The sequence below is a fragment of the Mandrillus leucophaeus genome, unplaced genomic scaffold (assembly GCF_000951045.1).
Source record: "Mandrillus leucophaeus isolate KB7577 unplaced genomic scaffold, Mleu.le_1.0 Scaffold129, whole genome shotgun sequence".
Taxonomy (NCBI): domain Eukaryota; kingdom Metazoa; phylum Chordata; class Mammalia; order Primates; family Cercopithecidae; genus Mandrillus; species Mandrillus leucophaeus.
This window is the reverse complement of record NW_012101243.1, coordinates 64,975-76,723: the sequence shown is the minus strand read 5'-3', so window position 1 is coordinate 76,723 and position 11,749 is coordinate 64,975. Positions and strand designations below refer to the sequence as shown.

At 43.3% G+C, this 11,749-nt stretch overlaps 1 protein-coding gene across 4 annotated transcripts in view; it reads right to left on the bottom strand.

The window, feature by feature from the left end:
* Positions 1-11,749, bottom strand: part of NDRG3 (NDRG family member 3) — a 71,020-nt gene that overhangs the window by 28,142 nt on the left and 31,129 nt on the right. For 3 of the 4 annotated variants that reach the window (XM_011972338.1, XM_011972339.1, XM_011972337.1), the window contains 3 exons: positions 5,725-5,830; positions 4,533-4,653; positions 779-841 (listed from right to left, as the gene is read on the bottom strand). In XM_011972338.1, the coding sequence (XP_011827728.1) occupies positions 779-841; positions 4,533-4,653; positions 5,725-5,830 (290 nt within the window). The remainder of the gene's footprint in view (positions 1-778; positions 842-4,532; positions 4,654-5,724; positions 5,831-11,749) is intronic. The other variant, XM_011972340.1, reaches the window with a different exon arrangement.

Genomic DNA, 11,749 nt, shown 5'->3' with positions numbered 1-11,749 from the left:
TATATATACACACATATATATACACACATATATATACACACACACAGACATACACACACACACACACACACACACACACACACACACACACATATATATAAAAAACTGAAACCTGGGAGTTATCCTTGATAGCTTACTGTCAGTATCCAACCCATCAGCAAGTCAGTGGAGTCCACCTCCAGAATATATCCATCTACCTACTACTGTCTACTTCAATCATCCCCAACAGCAGCATCCAGTACCATGCTTTCATTATCTCTTGCCTGGACTATTGTTAAGTTTAACTGTTCTCCCTGCTTTCTCTGATTCCTCTCCAAAGCATTCTCTTCATAGTGAGATGAACCCCTTAAAAAAATTTAAACAGCTTTATTTTTATTTTTTAGATACAGGGTGTCACTGTTACTCACGCTGGAGTGCAGGGGTGGGATCACAACTCACTGTAGCCTCAAACTCCTGTCGTTAAGTGATCTTCCCACCACTGGGCCCAGCTCAAGGTAGATTTCTAAATCTTCTAGGTCTCAGCGTATGTGCTACCTTCCTAGAGGAATTCCCTCACTAGCCTTACTAATGTAGATCCTGCCCTTATTCTCCATCACAACACCCCCACTGACTTATTTTATAAAACTTTATTATTTGTTTGCTTACTTGTTACCCCACTAAGCTCTAGAAGGACAGTGACTATTGTTTTCCTAACCATCGTATCCTCTGAAACAGACACTAAAGAATTCGCCATAGAAAGTCAATAAAAACTGCACGAAAGACTACAGAATGAACCTACCTTAGGTGGGTAAGAACAGGAGGCAGCATTTCGGCCAGCTCATCCATTGTGGGGTACTGATACCTGAAATCCAGAAGGATATCTCCTGAATTAGAAAGTACTCACAATTCCCAGTTACTAGAACAGCTGGAAAGGTACAGAAGTCTTAGATAAAAGGCTGGGCACAATGGCTCACGCCTATAATCCCAGCACTTTGAGATACCGAGGTGGGCAGAGCACCTGAGTTGGGAGTTCAAGACCAGCCTGACCAACATGGAGAAACCCCATCTCTACTAAAAATACAAAATTAGCCAGGCATGGTGGTGCGTGCCTGTAATCCCAGCTACTCGGGAGGCTGAGGCAGAAGAATCGCTTGAGCCTGGGAGGTGGAGGTTGCATTGAGCAGAAATCACGCTAATGCACTCCAGCCTGGGCAACAAGAGTGAAATTTCGCCCCCCTCCAAAAAAAAAAAAAAAAAAAAGAAGTCTTAGATAAAAGCATTTCCTTTTACCAAAGGCTCAAAGGAGATGATGTGGCACCTGAAAATGATTGTGGCATATTGTGTAAGTCTCTACAACTGCCATGCTAAGGAGAAAGTAAAAGAATCCACTGTTTCTATATCCTAACGAGCAGCCCTTGGGACCAGAGGGTGCCACATGAAAAGAATTAATAACACAGTTCTCTCTTAGGGTATTTCCAAACCTCTAACAATCACTTCAGTTGGAGTCCAGGCTCAGTAAACCTCTGGCAGTTAAGAGTCAACTCAGTAAGTGGGTCTTGGTCTACCGCTATATTTAGACAACTAAATGCAAAAATAAACAAAGGTTTTCTAGTTATGGGCACACAGTTACAAACCCTTAGCATGAATGCTTATTTGTTTCACTTAGGCATAGAATAACATAGTTATTTTTTAAAATTTATTATTAAATTTTTAAGAGACATGGTCTCACTCTGTCACCCAGGCTGGAGTGCAGTGGTGAAATCATAGCTCACTATAACCTTGAACTCCGGGGCTCAAGCTATCCTCCTGCCTCAGTCTCCTGTGTAGCTGGGACTACAGGCGCGTGCCACCATGCCTGGCTAATTTTTCAATTTTTTGTAGAGATGGAGTTGCGCTATGTTGTCAGGGCTGGTCTTGAATTCCCGGCCTCAGGTGATCCTCCTACCTCGGCCTAACAAAGTGCTAGAACTACAGGTGTGAGCCACTGTGTCTGGCATGGTTATTTTACTGTTTTTGAATTTGGTTCATAGTATGACCCATCTGATCCTAAGATGTTCGAGCAAGCCCAGGAACAGACCCAGATCAGAATTCTTAGAAATGTAGTAAGCATCTGACTGGGAGCGTTGGCTCACGCCTGTAATCCCAACACTTTGGGAGGCTGAGGCAAGCAGATTGCTTGAGCCCAGGAGTTCAAGACCAGCCTGAGCAACAGGGCAAAACCCTGTCTCTACAGAAAATACAAAAATTGGCTGGGTGCGGTGGCTCACGCCTGTAATCCCAGCACTTTGGGAGGCCGAGGAGGGCGGATCACAAGGTCAGGAGATCGAGACCATCCTGGCTAACACTGTGAAACCCCGTCTCTACTAAAAACACAAAAAATTAGCTGGGAGTGGTGGCAGGTGCCTGTAGTCCCAGCTACCTGGGAGGCTGAGGCAGGAGAATGGTGTGAACCCGGGATGTGGAGCTTGCAATGAGCGGAGATCTTGCCACTGCACTCCAGTCTGGGTGACAGAGTGGGACTCCATCTCAAAAAAAAAAAAAAGAAAATACAAAAATTAGCCGGACGTGTTGAAAATACAAAACTTAGCCGGGTGTGTTGGTGCACACTTGTAGTCCCAGCTAGTAGGGAGGCTGAGATGAGAGGATCACTTGAGCCCAGGAGGTTGAGGCTGCAGTGAGCCACGATCACACCACCGTACTCCAGCCTGGGAAACAAAGCAATATCCTATCTCAAAAAAAAAAAAAAAAAGCGATTACAGAATTGAAGATGGAATTGATCCTAAGATGACCACTTATATATGAGGCAGTATCTGTTCTACATCTGACAGGGAAGTCAGCCTGCCTCTGCCTGAACACTTAAGGGATGGTGTGCTATGGAACCATTTGTGCACAAAATAGAAAAAAGGAACTGGATCCAAATCTTGCTGGATATAAACTGACCACTGGCCAATTTGCATTATAGAGTCAGAACAGCACAGATTCTGGCACCAGACTGTCTGGGTTCAAATCTTAGTTCTGCCACTTATTTGCTATGTAAGGTTAGCCATGTTACTTAATTTTTCTGGGCCTCAGTTTCCTCACCTATAAAATGGGAATAATAGTAAACTTATCCCATAAGGTTATGAGGAGTAAATTAGTTAACAAATGTAAAGCATTTAAAGCAGTGTCTGGAACATGGTTTGAGTACTATTTAAGTATTAGCTATTATTTGTCTGCAATTGTCTATTTCCCAGCAGTCACTGGCCAAAGGCAGCTCTGGAGATAAGTGAAAGGAGAGGAAAAGAATTAGCATTCCACAGTGTGTGCGCTCACGCCTCCTAAGGTCTTCTTGATAAGCACACCGTCCAGGGAACAAACAGGTAGGGAGCCTGTAACTCTGCCCTGCAAAGCAGACGTAGGAGGAAGCTGAGAGTGCCAAAGCAAATCAGTCGGCCCACGCCTCTATCTGCCAGGACAGCCTCTCAGAATAAATAGTTACACAGATAGTCAAATTTCCATGATCAGATTGAGAGTCAAATTTCCATTATCAGGATGGGGAGATGCTCCCAGGAAAGCTCAGGAGGACCTGAATTTGGGCCTAGGTAGTTGGGAGTTTCGAGGAAGGACACAAAAATGACAGTTTTGTTTTGTTTTTTTTTGTTTCTGGGGACAGGATTTTGTTCAGTCACCCAGGCACTGCAGCCTCAATCTTCCGGGCTCAAGTGATCCTCCCACCACAGCCTCCCAAGCAGATGGGAACACAGGTGAACGACACCATGCCTGGCTGGCTAATTTTAAAATTTTTTTGTAGAGACAAGGTCTTCCTATGTTATCCAGGCTGGTCTTTTCTTTTCTTTTTTTTGAGACGGAGTCTCTTGCTCCATTGCCCAGGCTGGAGTGCAGTGGCTCGATCTTGGCTCACTGCAAGCTCTGCCTCCCAGGTTCAGGCCATTCTCCTGCCTCAGCCTCCCGAGTAGCTGGGACTACAGGCGCCCACGACCACATCCAGCTAATTTTTTGTATTTTTAGTAGAGATGGGGTTTCACCATGTTAGCCAGAATGGTCTTGATCTCCTGACCTCATGATCTGCCTGCCTTGGCCTCCCAAAGTGCTGGGATTATAGGCATGAGCCACCGCACCCGGCCCGCTATCCAGGCTGGTCTTGAACTCTGGGGCTCAAGCAATCCTCCTGCCTTGGCCTCCCAAAGTGCTGGGATTATAGGTGTGAGTCACCACGTCTGGCTAAAAAATGACAGCTTTCAAATAGATAAGGAAGGGAAAGATAAAGACAGTGAGAAGTAGGTGTTCCAGACACTTATGCCTTGAGATTACAGGAAAGCAGGCACCTGCTATGGAGAGCCATTCCTGGATATGGGAAAACATATAGTTTCCCCCAAAAAACTGTAAATATCAGTCCTCTCAGCCCAAGGAGAGAAAATATGAGGATGGATGGTCAATAAGTATAACCTATAGACTGTAATAAAATCAAAGGGAAGCACAAACCACTTCTCCCACTGGAGCTCAGCCAGTTGCTCTGAGTGCTTATCTCCCAGATGATCTTTTTGTGGCCTTACCCTGTTGGGAAAGAGGGTGCACCTTCCTGCTGGCCTGGGGCATCCACATGACAGACAGCAAAGTGCTGGGTGATCTCGTGCATATCCTCAAAGTTAAAGAATGCATTGAAACAGGATTTATCTATAAGAATAAAAATACCCATAAGTCACAGGCTCTCCATATCTCCTCAATTTTCCTCCACTCAGTCAATGCCTATCATCACCTCCTTTCACTGCTTTTTAACCACCAATCCACCAAAGTGAGGTGTCTGAACAATCTGTCTGATTCAAGCTGCCCTAAAGGCTGAATATAAGACATCTCATATTGAGATACATATTGAAAATAATTCTCAATTCTAAATAATGTCTGCAAAGTAGAAATTACTTTGTTAATGTTTGGTGGCTTCCGATTATTGCACAAAATAATCTTACAACCATAATGCTGTCATTTCTCATGGACATTATTCCTCTATCTCACAAAGAGACACTGATTATATCCCAAGAGCACAGGTGGAGTGAATGTCCTGAGCTGCTCACATTCACCTCATGGGAGTTTGCCTCTCGGCAAAATTGCCAGGGTGCAGGCAGGGGCTGCTGCTTCCACTTCTACCCTCTTTGTACACCTGCTTAAATCACTTCTCATGCCAAGGCGGCTACAAAAGCTTTAACACTCAACTGTAGCCTCAAATGCAGGGCATTTATGAAAGCCAGAGCAGCGTGAAAGAAAACACATGTATGCAGACTCTGTGTGTCCATGGCTGGGGCCAGAATCTTACACTACCATCTAGAAAAGTCCACTTAAAGTCACTGGTGACAGACTCTAGCAAGAACTCTTTTACTAATTCATTGAAGAGCTCACAACAAACTTAAGTTCCAACTCTGAATTTTCTAACCTGAAACAAACAACAACAACAAAAAAACAAAGTACAGGCTTGAAAACATGGATTTCAGTTCTACTTTCTTAAGCAATTCATTGTATAATCTTCAATCCTTTAGCAGACATGAAGGTGAGATATGATTCCAGTATCCCCAAAATATATTCCCCTGCACACTTCCCAGGAACTTTATACCATTAACAAATGTGGGAACAAGGAGGGAAGGTTACCACAGAGAGGGGAAAACCTCTGCTCTATTAGAATATTATTGTTGTTTGGTTTTTAATATACAAAGATCAAGTACGATAAGAAGGGAAGGTGTAAAATCAAATACATACGGTTGAGGCCAATGTCATGATACGTTAGTATAACTGGTCTGTTTCCTTTGGGTAAGCCTCTTATAGTGACGTGGACCACACCATGAGTTGTTTCTATGTCATGTTCCTGTAACAAGATAATATAAGGTCTCAGAAAAAGCAGAATGAACTTCCCAGGTTGCCAAAGTTTTACAATACCTGCTTTACCGCCATTTCCCACTAGCTGGGGCAGGACACATTAATAAACTACACGTTTATGCGGTGGCTCACGCCTGTAATCCCAGCACTTTGGGAGGCTGAGGTGGGTGGATCACTTAAGGTCAGGACTTTGAGATCAGCCTGGACAACATGATGAAACCCTGTCTTTACTAAAAATACAAAAATCAGCCAGCTGTGGTGGCACACACATGTAATCCCAGCTACTTGGGAGGCTGAGGCTGGAGAATCACTTGAACCTGGGAGGCAGAGGGTGCAGTGAGATCGTGCTACTGCACTCTAGCCTGATGATAGAGCGAGACTTCATCTCAAAAAATAAAATAAAATAAAAGGAAATGGAAGATATGAAGAAGTTGCTGGGTAGCAAGTGAGAGGTTTCAGAGCTTCTGAACACATGTTCAGAAAATTTATAATTAATTTCAGTAGATAATTTCACTAGACACCTATGTGTGTATCTGCCTAGGATCTCTTCTTTCCTGGGAGCTGCCCTTCTGTGTCATCCACACGTTACAGGGGTGGGTCTTGGCTACCATGTCTGTGGAACATAACCTTATGCCACAGCTTACTGGAGTCAGGGAGGCATCTGGCCCATGCTGAGTCAGTATCTTTCCCTAGGTATTTGTAATTGGAACTAAAAGATTCTAACTTCAGCTTGGCTCTCCTCTTGAAAAGAGGAATCAACTTGGGAGCTTTTAGTAGGCATTTCCACTACTCTACTTTCTGGTGCTAGTTGTGTGTACTTGTAAGTTCTAAGACATCCCTGGATTGCCTCTGGTGTAAGCTATATTGGGTGAGTTTGTACCCTCTACTCCTAAGAGATCTTAACCAAGCCAATAAGTTAAAGATGTAGCCACAGCAAAGCTCAGGAACTGAATAAAGCAGACAAAGGATGCACCGAGCTGCTGAGAGTAGATGCCGCACTAAGAGTGGTTGGGTGGAAAAAAAAAAAAGGGACTACAGAAAAGTTAACTGAGATTTATTCTAGTCATGACCAAGTTTTACATTTCTCAAAAATAAAAAAAAAATTACCATCCTAGCCTAGTGAATTTCTGTTGATGAAGCCTGTAACTATCTCAGAAAGTCTTACATTAGGCAAGACAAGATTCACTCCGTCAATGAGAATCCCAAAAAAGGCAAAGCGCTTCCAGTTTAATTTCCTGTCTAATAATGAACCTCATCAGAGCTTTGGTTTCTCTGATGTGGGCCACAGAATATAATCCCAAGCTAATTGGGCATCAATATATCTCAAATTACAGGCCGTAGGCTGGAGCTGATAGCCATCCCTATCAAATGAAACCATGCGTGACTCAATATTTCTGTTATTTTCTATTACTACTACCTCCTAGTCAAGTATATTCAAAGCCTTGAAAAATGAACGTAAGAAATGAAGACTAGAATAAGATACTGTGTACTGGCTATGAAATAAAGTACAGGCCAGGCACGGTGGCTCACACCTGTAATCCCAGCACTTTGGGAGGCTGAGGAGGGCAGATCACCTGAGGTCAGGAGTTCAAGACTAGCCTAGCCAAAATGGTGAAACTCTGTCTCTACAAATATACAAAAATTAGCCGGGCATGATGGCAGGTGCCTGTAATCCCAGCTACTTGGGAGGCTAAGGCACAAGAATTGCTTGAACCCAAGAGGTGAAGGTTGCAGTGAGCCGAGATTGTGACACTACTGCACTCCAGCCTGGGCGATAGACTGAGACTCCGTCTCAAAAAATAAATAAATAAATAAAGTATAAGGTTTGGATAGGGGGAAGATAAAGAAATAACTTCCTATTTCTGTATTTCTCTTACAATAATGTTAGACTTATTAAAGGACTCACTTCCCGACCCTGGTTCATTCATTAAACATCTATTTATTGAATGCCACTCCATGCCAGACCCTAGACTGAGCTGTGGGGATAAAACAGTAAACCTGAGAAACGTGATCCCAGCCTTCACAAAGATTATGTTCTAGATAGGGAGGCACACAATAAACACAGAAACAAACCCACCCATAATAATAGCTTGTGATAGGTGCTATAAAAGAAACAAATAGAGTGCTATGATAAGAAGACATTACCTTCACTAAACAGACAGGAAAATGGAAATTAAATTCAATAAAATACTATTTCATACATACCACAATGGCAAAAACTTAAAGTTAGATAATGCCAAGTAGTGGCCAGGATGCAGAGAAATAAATAAGAACCAACATATACTGTTTTTTTGTTGTGTTTTCTTTTGTTTTTGAGACGGAGTCTTACTCTATTGCCCGCCCAGGCTGGAGTGCAGTGGCATGATCTCAGCTCACTTCAACCTCCACTTCCCAGGTTAAAGCAATTCTCCTGCCCGTCTCCTGAGTAGCTGGGACTACAGGTACCACCACCATGCCCCACTAAGTTTTGTATTTTTAGTAGAGATGGGGTTTCACCATGTTGTCCAGGCTGGTCTCGAACTCCTGACCTCAAGTGATCCACCTGCCTCGGCCTCCCAAAGTGTTGGAATTACAGGCGTGAGCCACCGTGCCCCACAAGAATCAACATATATTGCTGGTAAGGCATATAAACTGGAACAACTACTGGGAGAATAATTTGGTAATTTCTAGTAAAGTTAAGAGGTGCCTACCCTACAGCAATTTTACATATAGATATAATCTAAGGCTGGGGCCTTAGTTTCTGGTGCTAGCTGTATGTATTTGTAAGTTCTGAGACCTCCCTGGATTGCCTCTGGTTTAAGCTGTATTGGGTGAGTTTGTACCCTATACCCCTAAAGGATCTTAACCAAGGCAATGGTGGTGGCTCACGCCAGTAATCCCAACACTTTGGGAGGCTGAGGTGAGAGGATCACTTGAACTCAGTTCGAGACCAGCCCTGGCAACATAGCGAGACCACGTATCTACACACACACAAAAAAACATTAGCCAGGTGTGGTGGCATGTGCCTATAATCCCAACTATTCGAGAGGCTGAGGCAGGAGAATGGCTTGAGCCCAGGAGGTGGAGGCTGCAATGAGCTATGATCACAATACTGTACTCCAGCCTGGGTGACAGAGCAAGACCCTGTCTCAAACAACAACAACAACAACAACAACAACAACGACAACATATAATCTAAATGAACTATCAAACATGGTCACATACACAAAAGGACATGTGCAGAGATGTACGGGTGACCCTCAAACACAAGGGTTAGTAATGCCAACCCTGCCAACCCACTGTGTAGTCAAAAATCCGCATATAACTTTTGATGCCCCCACAACTTAACTACTAATAACCTACTATTGACCAGAAGCCTTATTGATAACACAAACAGCTAACTAACACGTATTTTATATGTTATATTATATACTGCAGGGGTCCCCAACACCTGGGCCACAGACTGGTATCGGTCTGTGCCCTCTTAGGAACTGGGCCGCATAGAAGGTGAGTGGCAGGTAAGAGCGAAGCTTCATCTGTCTTAAGAGCTGCTGCCCATTGCACTGCCTGAGCTCCACCTCTGTCAGATCAGCAGTGACCTTAGATTTTCATAGGAGCACGAACCCTATTGTGAAGCATGCAAGGGATCTAGGTTGTGCACTCCTTATGAGAATCTAATGCCTGATGATCTATCACTGTCTCCCATCACCCCACATGGGACCATCTAGTTGCAGGAAAACAAGCTCAGGCCTCGCATTGATTCTACATTATGGTGAGTTGCATAATTATTTCATTATCTATTACAATGTAATAATAGAAAGTGCACAATAAATGCAATGTGTTTGAATCATCCCCAAACCATCTCCTACCCCCCAAGGATGTGGAAAAATTGTCTTCCACAAAACCGATCCCTGGTGCCAGAAAGGTTAAGGACCACTGATATACTGTATTCTTAATAAAGTAAGCTAAAGAAAAGAAAATGTTAAGAAAATCATAAGGCAGAGAAAATACATTTACTATTCATTAAGTGGAAGTGGATCATCACAAAGATCTTCATCCTTGTTATCTTGTTGAGTAGGCTGAGGACGAGGAGGAACAGGAGGGGTTGGTCTTGCCATCTCAAGGGTGGCAAAGAAGGAAGAGGTAGAGGTGGCGAAAGGGGAGGCAGGCACTCTTAACGTAACTTTACAGAAACACACGGTAATTTGTCTGACTTTTTATGTCTCATTTTTCTAAAAATGTTTCTATACGGTACCAATCCTTCTTCCACTGTTTACTTTAGTTAAAGTGTGCGTATCACAGAATAGTTCCTGACATAAAAGAAGTGAAAAGCAGTCTTGAATAACTGGAACCCTTCTGCCAGGCTGTCTAATGTCAATTTGTTTTCTGGCACTGCTACTTCTACAGAGTCCTCATTGCCTGGCACTGGTTCAGAAGCATTCATCTCCATCAAGTTGTCTTCTGCTAATTACTCTGGTGTGGTGTCTACTAGCTCTTAAATTTCTCCAAAATCCATACCTTGAAACTCTTCATCCTATGACCCACTTTTTTTTGGTCATATTCATAATCTTTTTAATGATACTTGATTGGCTCTGTTGTAAATCCTGTGAAGTCATATACAACATCTATACACAGTTTTCTTTGGCAGAAATTTATTGTTTTTGGCTTCATGGCTTTCAAGGCTTATTTTATATTTTATTTTATTTTATTTTAATTATTTTTTTGAGACAGGGTCTCATTCTGTCACCCAAGCTGAAGTACAGTAGCGTGATCTTGGCTCACTGCATTCCCCACCTCTTGGGCTCCAGCGATTCTCCCACCTCAGCCTCTTAAGTAGCTGGGACCATAGATTCATGCCACCATGCTTGGCTAATTTTTGTACTGTTTGTAGAGTTGAGGTTTCGCCATATTGCCCAGGCTGGCCTTTAACTTTTTTTTTTTGAGGTGGAGTTTCACTCTTGTTGCCCAGGTTGGAATGCAATGGTGTGATCTCGGCTCACTGCAACCTCTGCATCCCCAGTTCAAGCGATTCTCCTGCCTCAGCCTCCCAAGTAGCTGCGATTACAGGCGTGCATCCCCACGCTTGGCTAATTTTGTATTTTTAATAGAGATGGGGTTTCACCATGTTGGTCAGGCTGGTCTCAAACTCTGACCTCAGGTGATCCACCCACCTTGGCCTCCCAAAGTGCTGGGATTACAGGTTTGAGCCACTGTGCCTGGCTGGCCTTGAACTTCTAAGCTCAAGCAATCTGCCTGCCTTGGCCTCCCAAAGTGCTGGGACTGCAGGTGTGAGCCACCGCATATGGCCTCTGGCTTTTTCTTTTTCTTTTTTTGAGACGGAGTCTTGTTTTGTCGCCAGGCTGGAGTGCAGTGGCACAATCTTGGCTCACTGAAACCTCTGCCTCCCAGGTTCGAGTGATTCTCCTGCCTCAGCCTCCCAAGTAGCTGGGACTACAGGCGCGCACCTGCCTTAAAGTCTGGTACCCATTTCTCATACCCATACCACATCATTGAAGATGCCACTGTTGTTATAGAAAAGGCCAAAGGCGTTTTCTATAACCCGGGAGGTGGAGGTTGCTGTGGGCCAAGACCGCGCCATTGCACTCCAGTCTGGGCAACAAAAGTGAAATTGTCTCAAAAAAAAAAAAAGACTTAATAGTGCATCTTTACATTTGTTTACATTTCTCTCAACCATGAATGGCGCCATGTATGATCTATAAGGGTGTGCATAAGTTTTAACTTTTTGTAACAGATTTGTGTATATTTTGTTAGTAAATGATAAAATAGACTAATGTCTACATATAGTTTATACAATCATGACATACCTAACTTTTTCTTAATGTTTTCAATAGCTCTAGGTTACACAGTTTGTGAGTTTTTTTTCTTTTATCTTTTTTTTTTTTTTTTTTTTGAGACAGAGTCTTGCTCT